Source organism: Patiria miniata, unplaced genomic scaffold, assembly GCF_015706575.1.
Source record: "Patiria miniata isolate m_02_andy unplaced genomic scaffold, ASM1570657v1 HiC_scaffold_20, whole genome shotgun sequence".
NCBI classification, from domain to species: domain Eukaryota; kingdom Metazoa; phylum Echinodermata; class Asteroidea; order Valvatida; family Asterinidae; genus Patiria; species Patiria miniata.
The window spans coordinates 17,907,929-17,927,220 of NW_024037059.1; the positions used below are offsets into that span (position 1 = coordinate 17,907,929).

At 40.2% G+C, this 19,292-nt stretch overlaps 2 protein-coding genes across 8 annotated transcripts in view; both read right to left on the reverse strand.

Moving 5' to 3' along the window:
* Nucleotides 1-6,293: 6,293 nt before the first annotated feature.
* On the reverse strand, nucleotides 6,294-13,021 carry LOC119728525 (adenylate cyclase type 9-like). Its single transcript, XM_038200798.1, has 2 exons — nucleotides 12,760-13,021; nucleotides 6,294-7,866 (listed from the first exon to the last, which is right to left on the reverse strand). Exon 2 carries the CDS (start codon nucleotides 7,806-7,808, stop codon nucleotides 6,309-6,311), a length of 1,500 nt encoding a protein of 499 aa, XP_038056726.1. The 5' UTR covers nucleotides 7,809-7,866; nucleotides 12,760-13,021; the 3' UTR covers nucleotides 6,294-6,308.
* Nucleotides 13,022-17,456: 4,435 nt separating this feature from the next.
* Nucleotides 17,457-19,292, reverse strand: part of LOC119727686 (C-Jun-amino-terminal kinase-interacting protein 4-like) — a 43,151-nt gene continuing 41,315 nt past the window's right edge. For all 7 annotated transcript variants that reach the window (XM_038199688.1, XM_038199689.1, XM_038199695.1 and 4 more), the window contains one exon: nucleotides 17,457-18,515. In XM_038199688.1, coding sequence (XP_038055616.1) covers nucleotides 18,385-18,515 — 131 coding nt within the window. In that variant the 3' untranslated portion in view covers nucleotides 17,457-18,384. The remainder of the gene's footprint in view (nucleotides 18,516-19,292) is intronic.

Genomic DNA, 19,292 nt, shown 5'->3' on the forward strand with positions numbered 1-19,292 from the left:
TACTTATAAGCACAGATTCTCCAAATGTACACAGTACATGACACGTCTAAGTTAAAACTGAAGGGGAAAAAACAGTGTAGCAATCACGTCAATGTAAACATGTACGGGGCGTGTAATACGGATGCTTCAAACAGCGATTGTGCCCGACGCGGGATGACATGAAGATGATCGTTCTGCCTCTGTTAATGTGCGGACTGACCTTTACTGTGTGGAGGGAGCAGGGTAGGGTTTGGGCCCTTAATGACGGGATTATACGGAGCGCCATCGTGCCTTGATATATTGGAATTGGGTTAATACGAAGTATTATAATGGAGGCCGTACAGAGAAGCTTTTAAATTAACCGAATAGATTAAAATTAAGTCAATTTAAAAAAAAAAAACCTTTCCAAAAAAACCAAAAAATAATTACTCCTCTTTTCTTTTTTCATAATAAAAAATTTCATTATGAAAACCCAGACACACAGACCATAAACAGCCGCATGGTGCGTATTTTTTTGTTTTGTTTTCTGGCCCAAAACATGCAGTTTTATGCATATTACTGCATGACTTGCTGTCCCAAGTCTTTGTACGGGCAATTGATCATTATTACCCAGAACGATAAAGGCACTGGTGAAATAAAATGGCAACCAACCAGACAGCAATTTTTGTACATGTTTTTAGTAAGCCATGTACTCATGCAGTACATCTACAAGGTGGTCCACAAAGAAGGAAACCCACTTTTGACAGCAATTTTCACCTACTTGTTGAGCATATTTCATAATTTCAATTTAACGGTATTAAAATATTGATCTTTAAACGTATATAAGTGACGAAAACATGATCGCAAAAGCATATTTTGTCTTTGAGATGTAGTTTAAAAATGTAATGTGCCAAACCTGTTTGTCCACGGACGGCTTTATTCCATGCGCTTGATGAGCTCCGGAGTTTGATTTGAAGACAAAAACACTTCCGGTAAACTAGACTTACAGGTACACACGACAACAGTGATTTTGGTGACTTGTATTCAAATTAGCATAAAATCACTATTTTTTTTTTTAAAGATACCGGTATTTTCATCATGTATGATTGAAGCGCTATAAACATATTGTATACTTCACTACATTATTTTAAAAAAACAGTGTTAGTAGGTTAAAATTTCTGTCAAAAGTGAGTTTCCTTCTTTTTGCATACAATTTGCATCCACTGGTCATTCTATAAATGACAGTTCCAAAGTGTGACAATTTTTTCTGTCCATGTTACCTTGGTACATAGTATGTATGTATGTCAGTATCATTTGAGAATGACTTCAAATGATATTTTATTTGTTGGATAGGGCCGGTATGTAGTTTGCCATTCATAACCACTCTTGGAGGACGAATGCATTAACCCTAACCCCTTGGGCTCTTTTACTAGAAAGTATCCTGAATCTGCCAAAATCCATCAATTTTGCCATGCAAAAAAATGTTGGTGGCCAGTGAGTCCATCAGAATCCACCAGTTAGGCGGGAGTAAATCTGTTGAGATCCTGAATCCGCCAAAGTCCCCCAACAGCTCAATATGGAGGTATCCTGAATCCATCAAAATCCTGTAGTACCGGTAGGCTTACAATCCTGAATCCAGCAAAATCCCCCAGTTTGGGCAATATGGAGGTATCCTGAATCCACCGAAATCCCCCGAAACAGGGTGTGGATTTTGATGGATTCAGGTACGTTAGGGTTAAGGAGTGCATGAGAATTAATCATTTATGTGAGAAAAAAGTGGACTAGCCACATTTATTGAATGACATGCTTATGATACAAGAACAATACATGCTGCACATAAATACAGGTGTACATGTATATGTACATGATATCACTACTATCAGTCACACACTGTGTGTTTCATCTCATTACTAACAATTTTCTTTTTAGAAAAATATCCATAGATATAAAAATAAAGTTGACAAATCAACCAACTGTCCACGAAACATCTCATACAATTAATATGTAGCTGCCTCCCACTCTAAAGCTGTCAAGCCACTCCCCCTCCCAGAAAATTAGCTTTACATTACATGTACCGGTACCAAACCTCTCATTATCAATTCGTTAGTTCCTTCTTTCTCTCTTTCACTCCCCCCCCCCCCCTCCCAGACAGACCACCGGATTCAAACCGCTAGGGAACCGTACTCCACGGGCTTTCCGCTTCACTTTCACATGCCCAGGTTTTTCCATCCCATCAATATTCACAGAGTGGGGCCCCGGCCGCCGTTGCATTTCCGATCGTCCCGGACCCGTCTTCGGAAAATGGATTTTTAAATGTCAACGCAACACGTCTTTGGCAGTGTAGCGTTTGTGCGGCATTAAGCCATTTATGTATTGGCTTTTCTGATCTGTAAGAAACCAACATGTTTTCTGAGCAATAATTGCAATTCACTCTGCATGCATGCAAAGACATTATCTCCTGCATTCGAAACAAATAGTAAATTACCTTTGAACTTACCGGTACTTATACACGTGAACCGGTACATGTTTATCAGTAAGCATGTATACATGTACATGTATAAATGTATCCAAGTCTAACATGTACATAACGACTTCTAGGGCCATAAGAATTTGTACTTTGTAAATTATTATGTAAATTATGACGGATTATCAGATTTTTGTACATTTCCAAGATATTCCATTTAAGCACCGTCAATATATCGATATTACTTGATTATTCGATACTATTTTGATATCGATATCGCCAATAGCAATTTTTTAATATCAAAATATCGAAATTTTCGGATTATCAGATTTTTGTACATTTCCAAGATATTACATTTAAGCACAGTCGACATATCGATATTACTCGATTATTCGATACTATTTTGATATCGATATCGCCGATCGATAGCAAATTTTTTAATCATATCAAAATATCGAAATTTTCGATATTGAGGAATCATATCGAAAGTATCGAAAATGCGTCAGATTATCATCAAAATATATCTCCTGTAAGTGCTTTAACTTTGTGTTTAAATCATTTGCTGTCTAATGAAATAAAACTCGGCGGCAACTTGTGCGTGGGTCTCAAAATAAAAACATTGCGAAATGCCATTTTTACTACATTTTTGAAATACATTCTTATGGCCTAAAAATTTCAAAGCGGGCAACCTTAAAATAATTCATCATTTCAAGAAAAACCAAAAGAACTTCATGAGGGATTTCATACGATACCGCAACAAGAACGTAAAGACAGATACTAAACAACAGGCCAGACGCAAGCCCATTTTGAAACGGGTGAGAGAGTGAATGCACATCTGCTATCAAATTAGCAATGTTCCAAATCGAGTGAACATCCCAGCCCTTCGGCTGTTTAATCGGATTCTTTGGAATCTTTTCTGTGCTAGCTCCCTTTTTTTCAAAGTCGTCCATAATTCAATACCCTCGGAATGGGCGGCAAAAAGATTTGAGAGAGAGAGCAATCTAATGTAACTGTTAAGGAATCAATACGGTCTTTCTCCCAAAATAACGTGATCCGTTAAATGTCAGCGTGCTTCACACATAGCGGCAGCTCTTGTTGCAGTTGACATTACCGGCGCATATTGTCCGTCCAAAGAAATATTGCATTGGGGAAATAATAATGGCGTCCAATAACGTATTGACGGCTCCGATTGGCGACAATGCCGATCCAACGAAGCATCGGATCAAAGTAAAAATAGTGAGCTCGTGTCCCGGCCGACACGTTGTGTCCCCTACAATTAAAAATGGGCCAAACAGAAAGGGAAGACAAAAAAGATTTGAAAAGTGTTTGTTTTTTTTCCCCCTGGAAAAATCCAATTGTGTTATGCACGAGATGGACTGTGATTTTCTTTCAGCACAGTTGATGCTAAGCAATATTTATTTTGGCCAAGGTGGGAATAATATCTTTCGCGAATTGAACTGCGCGTGCCGCAGACAATCATTCTAACAAACAGGGCACTGGGGATGATCTTTGTATTATTGATTTTAAATAGGATGAGAGGTTCTGTAATTTCATCTTTTTCAATGTGTACCCAACATCAGCAAGATGGAATGTCATGTCTGGCCATAAGCAGAAGGGATCGGCCAACGCCTCGGTGCAAATGTTCCTGTTCATTGGAATCAAATCCTCTCTGCAACGTTTGACGCTGTGATTCTCAATCTGTGTATGCAGGGAGTGAGCCACTGTACTCTGCACATGACTCATCAACTTCCAATGTGTGATGCACTTGTACATGTAATTTGGATATGTACCCATCCACAAAAAGTCTCATTCAAAACTCATGATACATGTATATGACCCTGCAATTGGACCAATGTTACTTGTTAGATCAAAGTACAACGTTCACAAATACCTGCATGCATTCTGTATGCTTATCACTAGTTTTTGGCGCTTACATACGCTAAGTACTTGAACATGTCCATCCATGTACGATAGACAACATGGCATCATGTAATGATGTACTCGTGTGTGACTGTCAGTGTCAATGCAATGATGTATCAAATATTGCCTACTGTACTGTACAGTTTTAAGCAATAAACATCAAGTACATGTACAAAGTGGAGTGTAATTTTGCATACTGTTCAAATATCGGTACGTGAATGGCAATGCACTGTGCATGTATCTTATCTGTAGAGTATGATATACATGTAATTTACATGTAAATTTGCCCTCACATGGCATACCGGTAAGTGTAAATTTGAGACATTTTCCAATTGCTGGCACAACGACAGACCAGGTACAAATACATGGTACATGTACATGTAAGGAGAGATGTTGCTTTGAGCAGCGGTAGCATGCGCATCTTGGAAAAGTCTGCGCATCTTAGAATTGCGCGAAACTCGTGGTGGTACGGTACAAGAACATGGACCACGGTTGTATGGGATATCACACTGTTATTGGCATGGATCGACCAATCAGGATCGAGGATTCAAGTTTGCTTGAAGTACATTATTACACAGAATATGTAATGTGCATTCCAACTGCTGACTGCTGACTTTGGCATTCATACCAGAGAATATTAGTGCATGCGCATGTACTGGTACATAGTATACACTTACATGTCTTCCTGTTACAGATCACAGTCCCATCTATTTTTAGAATTTTTTTTTTATCACTCTCTGCCAGTAATTACTCTACCAGCCATTTCATTCTATTTTTAGGACGTGCCAATATTGATAGGACCTGGATGAACACTTTCAATTGCATTCTTCGCTCTCAGTATGGTTTCTGGATTATGCTGCAGTTACAGTTTCACAATTGCAATTTGAAGTTATCGTCTACGCAATTTGAAGGCTTCCATAGTATCTTTTTTTTATTGTGCATATTTAATATATCAAAAGAAGCCCAATGTTTGCATGAATCCGTGGGCTTTAATAATAATACGGTGTGCATGTTTTTTGTGAGAGTCAACTTGACAGAAACCATTCTGTTATGGAATCAGTCAGTCTGCAATGAATTCAATTTATGGCTTTTTGGAAAACTATTGGCCCCATGAACGAACAAGAAGATGGCGGTTCCCCCCCCCCCCCCCAGTGGATGGGACATATCGCATGCCCATACTAATTTTGTATGTATTCTAAATGTGCATGGAGCCATAGCGTGTTCGAGCCAGCGTCAGGCGCCATCTGCAATGCCTTTGAATGTTCCTCCAAGTGGTCTCCCCCAACTCTCCCTTTCTTACCGTTGAGGGGGTACTTGCCTATGGAGCCCATTAACATCTACAGGTAGCAATGTCTTATATTTTTCTTGGTCTACGGTAATTCCCAATTCTTTTTCTGTAAACTTTGATGCAAACACATGTATCCATCCACATCGGGTCAATTGGATTTTGCAGCCACTTCACAAGTCCCCGAGGGATGTTGGCCTACAGTCAAACATGTAGGCCTGCTTCCTGCTTTTAATTCTTAAATGGAGGTCAATTAGTTTTAGGACGAGGAGAATGCAAACAAAGAAACAGATACAAGTGGCAAAAAGGAAAGAAATTTGTCACTTGTACATGTACCTGCAAAACTGAAAGATTGGTTTGCATACATGTACCTGTTTTCGAGTACTACAGTTTACAAAATGTTAATGGTACTACAGACGTTTTGGAGACTACCGGTACCTGGAGCTGGGAGTCGACTGACAACACCTCAGAAAAAAATATGGGATTAAAATATTCGCAGAGAACACAAAATTAGGCAAAGAACACTGCAGTCATGCCACACAGTTCAAGACTGCAAAATGAACAACACAAAGACTTTCTTTTGAATGGAATAAACACACAAAACCTCTTTCTCCCTTTCCTTTCATGTGAGACAACGAAACCAGAAAAGAAAAAACAACTAACGGAACAAATAAAAAGCATCTATAGAATGGACAACTTACCAAGAAATACAGTCTGACGATCTTGTCTACTCTCTTCCATGATGTACTTGTCGCCTAGGAACTCGGCAGTCACTGCTGAGACGTGCACCTTGCCCGGGATGCCAGACGCTTCCATCTTATTGGCCATGGTCACGTCGTTGGACCAGACATCAAACTTGTAGCGGCTCTTGCCGATGATGCCACAGAGAACTTTGCCGGTGTGGACACCGACACGCATGTTGACCTTTTCACCAGTGTCCTGGCAGAAGTCCTTGATGGCCTCTATCATGCTCAGGCCCATGTCGACGCAGCATTCGGCATGGTCTGGACGGGGCTCGGGGCAGCCCGAGACACAGTAGTAGCAATCGCCAAGAGTGCAGATCTTCTCGCAATTGTGATCTAAGCAAAGGATGTCAAACCTCCCAAAGAGGTTGTTGAGAAGGCCTACAAGAGTATCGGCACTCTTGTTGGCACTCATGCGGGTGAAGCCTGCGATGTCGGCGAAGAGGATGCTGACGTCTTCCATGAGGTCCATGTAGAAAGGTCGGAAGATTCCATCGTTGCGTTCGCCTTTCTCATCGAGAAGCTTTTGGGCGATGGAGTCAGGCATCAGGGAGTGGATGGTGGTCTCTTTGAGCTGCTTCTCACTCTGGTGTTGATGGCGGGCGCTGACCGCTTGCCCAATCTTCATGAAGGTGTTGCGGGAGCGCACCTGGGACATGAAGAAGACGTGGGTACCCATCAGGTGCACGCAGATATGAAGGCAGAGTTTTGTGAAGACCTCGCCAGTGATGCTCCGATTTGCGTTTGCTGGGTCCACGTACAGGAAGTAGAGCAGTTCATAGGCCACGGAAAACATCAACATGGGGATGACGGTGTACAGGTAGGGCATGGGGAACATGGTGTACATCATGAGAATCGTCTCAATGCACACGGCAAATGTGGCCACACTGCTCATAGGGTAACTGTTACTGGATGAGCTATGTGAAGCAAAGGTGAGGAGAGTAAGTCCGCAAAGACTAAGACATAGCACACCGGAGATCTTCTGGAAGTGGCTCTTGTAGTGATGAGAGACAGTGAAGACCAGAAGGATGATGCAGAGGACTAGGAGACAGGCTACGGCTAACTCAAACATGATCCATGTCGCGCGGCTGCCATCCTCAAAGCAAAGTTCATCACCCTGTCTGCTGACAGTGTAAGTGGTCTGAACTGGGAGATAGATCAGCCAGACCACGCAGGCAGCCAGGATGTAGCAAAGGGCATAGCGGAATCGCCGGCGGATCTGGGAGAAGGAGTTGTACTGGAACTGCTCCTCGATGATGCTGGAGTCAAACTTGGGGTTCCACCAGCTGCCCGAGGCCCGCTCAAAGAGCTTAGGGCACAGGGTCCGGGTCTTGCTGCGGCTGTTCTCGGAGCTGCGCCGCCGCAGGGTCACCTCCACTGGGGTTTCGTCAGCGTTGGGGTTGAAATGGACTTCAATGTCGCTCGCGTTGCCGGCCATGATGAAGTTTTTTTAGTTCAATTTAGCTGTGCAGATTCATTTCAGAACCATCTGGAGACTGTGGAGAAATTAAAATGAAGTCAAGTTAAAATATAAACAGCCACGCATTGTAAAGCAAACATACACAACAATTATATGTAGTTAACCCTAAATCCCTCAGCATTTTTAGAAGTACTTTTATGAATCCAGCTCAATTCTTTCCAATGCAGGAAGCAAATACATGTAGCACATTTTGTAACTTTCAAAGGGTATCTTACCCCATGGCTCTACCTTTGTCAATTGTGCAAAATATTACAAACCCCCGGTGGATGTTGAATGATCAGGAAGGGAAAGGGTAGACGAGCTTTACAAGGAAAAAGAAACAGAAGGCAAAAGAACACTCTTAAGCGGGAGATGTCCATTAACCCTAACTCCTGGGGCTCTTTTACTAGAAAGTATCCTGAATCCGCCAAAAGCCACCAATTTTGTCATGCAAAAAATGCTGGTATCCTGAATCCATCAGAATCCCCCAGTGTAGATTCTGGAGGTATCCTGAATCCGCCAGAATCCACCAGCAAAAGTCTTGATGGATTCTGGCAGATTCAGGATACCATGGTGGCATTAAAAAAAATACAGCATGTTTTTCCATAGAGTCTTCAAAATCCATCACCTAAATTTCTGGTGGATTTTGACGGATTCAGGATACCATGCTCGCATGAAAATTGTGATGTGTGTTGTTGCATATGATCCATCAAAATACACCAATGCATGGCGACCCCAGCATGGATCAGTACCGAAGTGAATACGTCTCGCGCACAAAATTTGTGTGAAAGACATTAGCGCATGTTTCAGCCCGTAAACCATAGCTATAGAATGAAAAGACTGGATCGGCAGCGCGTCCGCACGCGCCCAGTCACTGTGCGATAAATCTCCGCCATTTTGGCTGTCTCTCATAGACGCGCAACAAATTAACGTAAAGTAATGGAGCTAAATGTATCTTTCCTCCAGCACGTGACCTAGCTCAACACGCGCAAAGCAAGAAATGCGCACCGAGTATTTACGCGATGCGCACACATAATTATTAGCGATGCACATGGTGTTCTTTGCGCGTGAACGGCATTGCGTTCGTCACGTTTTCGCGCATTATCTGATTATTTGTATCTTTCCTCCAGCACGTGACCCTCCATGCAAGTCCACCCAGTACATGTGTGTACATGTTTGTACAGTATGTGACAGACTTGGCAGGGCTAGTGCCAGCAGTATTTACTTGACCACAAACATTGCAAAAGAGTTAAACTGTTGAGATCCTGAATCCATCAAAGTCGCCCAATAGCTCAAAATGGAGGTATCCTGAATCCATCAAAATCCGCCAGTTCCGCTAGGTTTCGAATCCCAAGTCCATCAAAATCCCCCAGTTTGTTCAATATGGAGGTATCCTGAATCCGCCGAAATCCCCCGAAACAGGGGGGTGGATTTTGATGGATTTAGGTACGTTAGGGTTAATGGCATCAGTTTCAGCACCACACAATTTTGGTTGTGCAAGCATCAAGCGTTTTTGATCGCCGACTCGATAATCCAATTCCAATTGTTGGCATTTTGCACTGCAGTGTAAAATGACGGCGGAGGACTTGTGCAAATGTCACCAGACCGGGAATGTCCCAATAGCATTGCGGCTATTTGGAATTGTCCTCATTTCACAATCCAGTCCGAGCGGCCCAGCCTTGACTGCAGTTGTTGATGTCAGTTCTGACATTTCGTCGGGTCCCTTGGAATATCCACACAGGGGTAATGTAATCGTTCACCTCTTAGAGCCGCAAACATGCTCTGTGTATGGGGTTGAAGCTCAATAGTAGTAATCCGACAAGCTACTTAATCAGTGATGGTTTCTGCCGACCAAACTTCCATAATTCAAAACTGTCTCCTTTGTGGCAAATCTTTAAGGTTTAGCTCAAATTTCAACAACAAAATTTACTATTTTTTTGTTCTATCTGTTTCAAAGGCCTGAAGCTGTCCCCACCACATTTTAAGCCAGCTGCAGTCGACAGGCCAACTTCCATCACTCATCAGCCCTGGCGAGCCTGTGCTGTCAAGACGTCTAGAGGCCTAAAGCCGCCGCCCTCGGTATCATTTATAAATAAATTCTGAATTAAACAAGCTGACCGTTATCTGCTGCTGTCGTAAATTACAAAACTTACGAGGGCAATACATTGTAAGTAACACCTCATTCCATCACGCAGTCACAGCATAAGTCGAGCTGGGTGCGGCCATGAGTGGAGGGAACGGTAAAAAATTGTGTGTGCATGGTGGTGACAATTTGTGTGTGCATGGTCGAAGAACAATTTAAATAATCTAAAAATGGCATTCCCCCGGTACCCGTTCAGTATGCGTACCTCAAGCTTATCAGTAAACCAGTCACTGAATGTATTCATCCGATTGTTTATTATTCACTTTAATATGTTTATTCTCCTTAGCTGCGATGATTATTTAATCAGTTGATTTCTTAAACGTACATACAGGTAGGGAAAGAAAAACAAACATACCAGTGTAAATTACCAGCTAATCATTAAAGGTTATGTACAGAGACTACACTCCATTTGAAAGATGTGTGCATACATTGTAGCTCTATGGCTGCAGTTCAGCCACGGACTACCGGTAGGTATGGCATAGCCCCTTTAACATTGAATCATAGTTCCAATCACATAATTTAAGTAAATGCATTAGGCGAAGTAAAAAAAACAACATGTTTCTTGTCCCCGCCCGCTTCCTTTTTGGAGGCCGCCTGGATTTTTTTATTATTTTTTATTTTTGAAAAATGCAGTAAAAAAAACACCGAAAAAGTCCACAAATTCATCGGAAAATAAATTGTAGACCAATACAAGTCTAAATGACACTGTAAATATGTTCAGTTCTCTTGTCCAACTTATCTTTCATTTTAAAAGTGTCTTTGAACAGTGGAAACACCAACGGTTGCAGGAAATTTTTAAATGACGGCCATCTTGAAACAAATAAAAAACAAAAAAAAAAAAGCCCCGCTTCCTCCTTTTTTTCAAAAACCCGGACGAGAAACATGTTTTTTTTTTACTTGGCCTTACATGTAATTGAATGTATTCCAATTAGCGATGAAGAATTCTGAAATTGGCCATACCGGTACACTTTTTTAAGTGACATTCAAAGTTTTCTCTAAAATAGGATTTTTATGCCTGTCTGAAAATAAATTCCGTTTCTGCTATCGCTTTAAGCAACCATTTTTTTTTTATTGATTGGGAGATACCGGTACATATGTAAGGCTTGCAAGCCAGGTTTTTCTGTGAACAACTTATTCCAAAACAGAATTCATATTTTTGATAAACTTCACAAAGGGTGAATGATCAATTTTGCAAATATTTTTACGTGGAATTGAACTTATTGAAAGTGACAATACATCTGTATGAAAAAAAAATGGATGAAAGAGCATTGCATGGTACATTGATTTCAGTGATTGAAAAATGTAAAAAATTAAATTATTTCCTGAAAGTCATATTTTTTTCCATGCATTGTGAAGGGACAATAAATTGGATGAGTGAATTGACACTCAAGTTACAAGCTATCATAAACTTATCCTCTCAAAGGGCAATTGTTGGGAAAATCCCCCACGCAGTTGTTGCGGATGTGTCACAAAATAAAGGGAAAAAGTACTTCACCCCTATTCCTACTCTACTGTGTGGGCTTTTAATTGCATTCTCAGCCGAATGTCAGTACAAAGTCAGACAATGCTGTGCCAGTTACAGCCAATGCCATCAAGTATTCATAGAAACAAATCAGGAAAAATAGATCAAATTCATCGGTGAAACTTTTCTGAAATTTTTAAACTAAATGTAGTACATGTAGGCCTAACTGTACTACATGTAGTAGTACTAGCATATTTTAGTGGGCATATCACTTCTTTTGTAGTATTTTTTAGTATTGGTATCACACCCAAATACAAAATGCAGTAGTTTGTAGCATACATGTATATGGGGAAACAATTCCACAGATGGCCATCATTAATTTTTCCCTGCAATGACCCTTCAATCATCAGAAAGCGATAGCATGTCCTAAAAAGTCAAATTTAGCAGGGAAAATATTGAAGCATTTATTCAGGAATTTTTCAGACCAGTCTCATAGGGTTTGTGCACAGGGTGTCAAGTGATGGCCACCTGGGTATGGAATTCTTTCCCTTCTATAAATAGCGTGACAAGATTTCTGCTCATCAATGATCATACTCATTTTGGTTCAAATTGTTACATTAGTCGTTACAATTCTATCATGAATACATACCGTACATATATATACAAATTCTTACCAGCTGGAAAAAATGTGTTTAAGCGTGATCATCTGGTGGTGATATTCATGTATGCACAAATGTTGTTAGGCTACATTTCTGTCATTCTAAACACGGTGAAAACTCCATGGTCGGTAAAATAGGCATTAGAACTCAACCCATCAAACCCAACGGCATGTTGTTGGAATCTGTCAGGATGGGTACAGTACCCCTAAACTGACAGTCTTTTGGGGTTGGCACACCTCCAGAATCAAAGTCAGAAATATGTGCGGTTTCCCATGTGGTGTTAGAATTTGCCAGGATGGGTATGGTTCCTAGTATTAGTAAAATCATGCAGGGTTAATGGTATGATGCAGCACGCTAAAAATAACTGAGTAAAAATTAAAGATAAACCATACATCATATGTAAAGCAAGCAACACAACTTAGCCATAATAAAACTCAGATTCACATTTCAACATGTTAAAAAGATCCTTCGTTTGTGGTTTGTCATTGGCAAATAAACACGACATAGCCCAGCCCAAACCCGCAATAAGCATTGTGAAACTCGGTCACCACCTACACACGACCAGGTCGCCAGAGTTCGAGTCCAATGTCGACAAAAAAAAGGTCGGTGTGTCGCTTCGTCGTGTGGTGGGGCCTAAAAAGTGTACAGCCGGTCCCATACCCATACCTTCACTTCAGTAGTGCCGCCTTCCTGGACCACACGCTAAACCCTTGATGATGCAGCGGTCGTAGGCATCCACTGGCATGTCAGCTAGAGTCCCGTGAGGATGCATTTTGCTCCCTGTAGCTCCGGCCGACTAAACCTCCTGGTCTGAACGGGATAAAAGTTGCATTTCGTGCCCAGAACCTAGTCTAGCAACCCCGTGATTGTGGGCCGTTCTGCACGGACGGTGTACGCGTGTTGTTGGTTGGCTAGCTGGCAGTTCTATCTTCTTCGCATAGAGAGGGCGTTTTGGCCTCTAGAAAGCGCGTGATTGTGCTCCACACGGTGGCTCTCCCGTTGACGTTCAATCTTCACGCCCACTTGGGCTATAATAGGATAACGGGAGTAGCCCAAACGATTTATTTATAACTTTGACGATTCGGGGCATCATGAAAAATTATTGTTAGATGCCGGATCCGGAGCTAGCACTGAGCAATTATACTGGACAACTACAAAAAAGAACTTTTTTATTGCCGTAAACGGAAATAAGATCTAAAAATCTGCATGTTCAATCATTTGATTTGTGGCTTTTTAAAAACTAGGAGCCTTCACTGTTGTATTGCTGCTTCTTCCATTTGTTGGCCCGGGAAAGCGTCTATTTAAAACTACTTATTTCAAGGTCTTATTTCAAGACATCATGCCGGGGCGGGGGAAAGGGTGCAATTTTTTGTTCACAATTTTTCGCTCACAAATCTGTGATCTCAGAACAATTCGTTTAGCTCCATTATTATTTTTTTTAAGGTTTAGTGTTTAAAATAATGTTTAATTATATGAAAGCTTCCGTATTACTAAGCTTTTTGGCTTTTGAGCTAGTGCCAAAGTCGAAATGTCAATCCCCCGTTTTTGATTTCCATCTTTTTCAGGCTATATTTCAACTATCAAACTATCAGTTTCTAATCATTTGAAAAATAGTAATTTTATTGTCTAAGTTCAAATCATCCTTAGGCATAACACACTTGCGCAAAGGATGCTTTCCCTTCCATTATGTGATACTTTGTGGCCTCCAAATGACCCTGGAAAAGAGCTCCATAATTCGGCCCCCACTGGTCGCCTCCGTCCCCTAGAGAGAAAAAAAACGTTCAGCGATGGAAGACAGTCTGAGAGAGAGACGCCAACAAATTGAAGACTCCTGACTGACTACATGACAGACGCCCACTCGCTCCACTGTGCCCTACCTGCTCCGACTATTGCGATTATTGTTCAAATTTCAAATAAATTACTCCTGTTAAATGGCGGGTATAGAATTATAATATGGGCCATAAAATAGACGCTCTGGTAAATTGCTTTGGGACATGGAGGCTTTAAAAGAGTTGAGAATAAACTTTTATTTTGTTCATGTTTTATATCTCGTCATGTTTTACTTTTCAATTTTTTTCCGTGGGAGGGGGGGGGGGGAGGGGTAGTCTATATCGGAGACAGGGCTCCGTGGATAACGGGTGATACTCAGACTATGGGAGGGGGGTGTTAAGAAATCTAGCAGGACGATTTAAACCCTCTCTTCTTTAAAAAAAAAAAAACACGAAAAAATAAATACTGCCAAAAAAAATGTCACTGGAATAAAACATGTAAATTACAGTTAAATGCTCGTTGTTTATTCAATAACACATGAATGAAAACAAGCCACTCAAATTAAAAGGGTTACTAACAGCTAGGGGTCATTAAGTGCAATGTTGAAAATTATGCTGAGCATGTATATCTGGTTAGCAGGAAAATTAGCTGACGTTCAGCAAACCGTTATGTACTTTAGGAGAATTTTGACTAGTAATCAGTGAAACATACTAAGCCAGATTTCTCATCATGCTTACAAGTTTAAGAAATTAACCCCTACGCTAATAAAAATCTTAAGAATTCACTAATAAACCGGTTTAAAACTATATAGATTAGAAATAAGAATGAATTAGTCTATCTAGCAAAAGTATAAGTCAAAAGAAAATTAGTCTCGGGACAATTTTAAAACACCTCTATTTTTTTTCTCAAATTAATATTTTCAAGCCAGATATATATACAGCATTTAAATGCAATACTTTGCGTTAGTAGTTACAATTTACAACTCAAATCCGTTAACCACGAAATAATAAAAAATAAATAAAAAATGTATTCACAATTTTTTAATTCAAATTCAACAGTCTAATCTTAACAACATCGATATTGTTAACTTTCTGATTTGTTTCAGAATGACAAAGTTCCTTACCACAGACAACAGACACATTTTCGCTGATTTTACTTTGTTTCAAATGCACTTTCCAAGGGAAAATTGAGCTCAACAATTAACAGTACTAATTTACTTCGAAATTCTGACAATCCCATTTCGAATCATTAAGCAGAGCAGAACGCAAAATACTTCCAAAGGCAAGGTACAATGAAAACGCCTGTATTTCATTGTCACTTTGTTTGTTTTTTGTTTTGTTTTTGATAACTTTTAACAGTTACGCATGAACACACATCACAGATATATCATGAGATAGACTTCTGCCCAAATAAAAAATGAAAAAAATTAATAGGGGTCCTTGATATGTGACTTAAATACTTGAATTTAAAAAGAAAAAAACGGACCAATCGTTGAACCAATTTAAGCTTCAGTTCACTGCATTGAGTCGCTTCTTGGTCACCTAGCCCATTCCTTTTTCAAACATATTTTATAATAATATCATTGCACAAGTTTCATATTTCATACAAAATTGATTCCCACGGACACGTTTTAAATAAAAACAGGATAATAATCTGTATCTACATGTACAATATTAATAAACTGCTTATAAATTTAAGGTAGTTTCTATAATAATATGCATTGGTGATTATGACATATTTACTACTTTAAAGAGGGGGAAACGGAAAACTCGCTGTCATATAATAAAGCATCCTTTCAATTTTACTGTTTTTCATCATCTTTGGCCTACAGCAAGGTTTTGTTTTTGTTTGTTTAACACTTAACTCTGATTCTCCGGTTTAGATTAGATAAACTGTAGGAAAAAGAAAATCAGAACAAAACAGAAAAATAGTTTATTAAGTACCGTGGCTAAATCAATATATATGTACCTAAGTTAGTATGCTCACTAGACTACGGGGCAAATCATGCAAATGGCTCATTGAACAACAGCCTGGTACCAGACTGCTGACCTTTTCCCACATATAACTGTGGCGAATGACACTTGTAACCAGACCGTGTCACATGACTTCTACTACTTCTCTGATTGGGCAAGGCCTCAACGTCAGTCTACTGTCATTATTAAATCTGTGGTTGATGGAAAGTCAAACGTTGGCTCAGATTACGTATCAATTTCACATTTGACGTAATGGACGAGGGGGAAGACGTTCCATTTTAGCTGGCGCCTTGACATCTGACTGGTACTTTGCTCACAGGGGTTATGTTGCGCAGGTGGCTGGTAACCCAACACCTCAAAACCTGTAAGTCTGACAGGTGGTCAGTGCAGTCCATGTAACTTAGCCAAGAGCGTTGAGTTTCTTGAGAAATTCTTTGGCTTTAAACATGGAGCAATCGTTGAACTATAGTATGATTAAAAGTACAGGGTGACCCAAAAAAAAAAACGAAACCCAAATGTCGGACCATTGTTTTAGTGAAATCCTGCATGTAGCACTTTCAAAATCTAGGATATGAAAGCCCAATTCATGAGCTTTCTTCTAGTACAAGAATCATTCAAATCATTCATGTACTTTTCAAGTTACAGACTTTTAAACACAACCACCATTTTAAAGTTCTGTCCACGGATCACAAAAAAAGGGCGCGTTCTTTCAGCAAAACAAAAACAATTCACACACATCCTTATGTGATTTGTTTTCATTTTACTTAAAGAACACCTAACTTTTTTGTGATCCGTGGACAGAACCTTAAAACAGCGGTTGTGTTTAAAGTTCCGTAACTTGAAAAGTACATAAGTGATTTGAATGATTCTTGTACTAAAAGAAAGCTTATGAATTGGGCTTTCATATCCTAGATTTTTAAAGTGCTGCATGCAGAACTTCACTAAAACAATGGTCCCGACATTTGGGTTTCGTTTTTTTTTTACTCACCCTGTAGTGAACCTTATTCGTGCTACAGCCTACAAGTTTTAAATCCACTGTTGTTTACAGTAGACTGACAAAAGTGACCGTTTTAATACATGTACATATATGTAGATCCATTAAGCTCACACAGTTACTCAAGCTGGCAACAGCTCATGTGCCTCTCGAATGTCTAATCTGTATGTTCCAACCACAGTAGTGATTGGTCGAAACATTATGGGGGCGGGGCTAACTGTTCCAACCACAGCAGGGATTGGTCAAAATATCAAGGGGGTGTGGCTAACTGGACCAGATCTATGTCTAGTGGATCTTTACACTAAAGTAGCAGTTAGTACAAATAAGCATGTTTTAAAGGTACGTACGACCATTTCCTTTTTGTGCATTATTTTTTTTTTCGTTTGAAGCAAAACAATTGCTGAAAATCTTAACTAACGTGTTGAATTTTAGCTCAGTGGATACTCTACATTTTGAGAAAATGGAGAAAACATATGTTCATTTTTTACGTTCTCGTAACTGTATGTGCTAATGCACATAAAAAAAGAAGAAATGTGCCCAAGGGCACATTTTCTTTAACCACCTCCAATGATTGTTTTCTTCCGATTGATACCATTTTAGGCGGACTGATTTAGTCCTGTCTTCACTTGAGCAAGGATTTTCTTGTTAAATTGGTAGATGTACGTTTGCAGGAAATGGCAAATGTTTCTACGCGCCCTTAACTACTGTTTACCTCCGTTTTCCTCTTTTTTTTTTAAAATTTAGTCTGCCCACTTAGTAGTTGAAGTTGAAGCTAGTGACAAGAAGCATGTATTGGTCCTACTTTAAAATGTACATGTTTTATCCAGAAAATGTCACCTTTCCATTCAAATAGTGTCAATGTTACTTGTAGGATTAAACTTTAATTTTCAGACACCTGGCAGTTAATACTGATTTTCATCAATCATAAAAAAAAACCAAATTTGTGGAGAAATCAATTTGCAGACTAAAACATTGTCACATGGTCATATTTACAGAGACTGCACTATGTACAGGCATTGGTAGCAGCATGCAGGCAAGATTCTAGTTTAAAACATCAAATTTTGAAACTAACAGAACATGTTTTTTTTTAACAACATGAGCACAGACATACTGGCCACTAACATGGACAGAGATAGATAGGCAAATGGGCTGACGGACAGACAGGGGAGGACATAACGACAGGTAGATGCCTAGTCTTTTCCCAAGGCAGCATGGCACTTCTTCAGACAAGGCTTCACATGCTGCTTGAAACAGACTAGCTTTACTGCTGAATCACTATAACACTCAACAAACTTGCAGTTACGTAAGCATGCCCTTAGCTCGACTTGCAAAATAGTGATTGTTAGGGAATGATTTCATTTTATCCCACAAATTCTTCAATTTTTTAAGATGCGAAACTTATCAACTTAGTTTCATCAGCTCCGTGCATCAGCGGTTGAGGGCGGTCTTTGCTGTAAATCATCACTGTTCTTCAACTGGCCTTTCTTGTTGTCACGGTTTGAGCTGTCCTTAGCTCCGCCCATTTTTTCTGGGGTGTGCGGGGTGGGCGTGGCTTTACTCTGCGACCCCCGAGACCTGCCAGACGATCAGGTGACTCCTCTCGTTCCGAGCGGCGCGGGACGAGTTGGTCAGATCATCGCCGTAGTTGTTGCTGGCTGTGCTTTCATCCTCATCGTCTCCGTCACCTACAGATAAAACCAAAACCAAGAATGAGTCAACACTTCAAGAAGAAACCATGTTTAATTTTGAGTCGAGCGGAGAGATGTGACTGGAGCGGGATTTGAACCCGCGACCGCTGGAACCCTCTATGAACACTCAACTAACTAAGCGAAGGGCCCATTTCAACTCGTATCTGGGACGAGCTCCGGACAAGTTGCAGACATTGTATCGAGTATAGGTTGCACGATTTCAAACAACTTCCCTGTAATCTTCCTGCAATGAAGTTATCAGTATTGGTGAGTCAAGCAGTTGCTAATGAAAATATCCCCGGAAAACGTCCAGGACAAATGCAGAGCTTTTTCCGGACAAAGTGAATGATTCTACCAGCAACTTGTCCGGAAATTGTCCCGGATATGAACTGAGACGGGCCCTAACTGGCCCTATGTTGGACGTCCAATTTTTCCTTTTCCGTGTTCCTGGGTTGCTACTGGTAGTCTGAAGCAGTGAAACAGTGTTTCAAGAGACAACACCCACATTTAAGGTATTTGCTAAGTCAGTGATGCTCAGTACATTCAAACTTTGAATTTAATGTTCACACACCTGTAGTGTTTCAATTGATAGATACTCAGCTGACAATGGGTGCTGGAAAAAAATGGTATTGAACTTAAAGTCACCTTTCACTTTCATTTTCTCCACTGATGGTGTAGGTGTAAAGACAGCAAAAAGTGGAACAAGCAGCGTTATGTCAGTGGATGAAAACATCTGTTCATTTGTATACAAATTTTTTGTCGGCTGCTAAATGT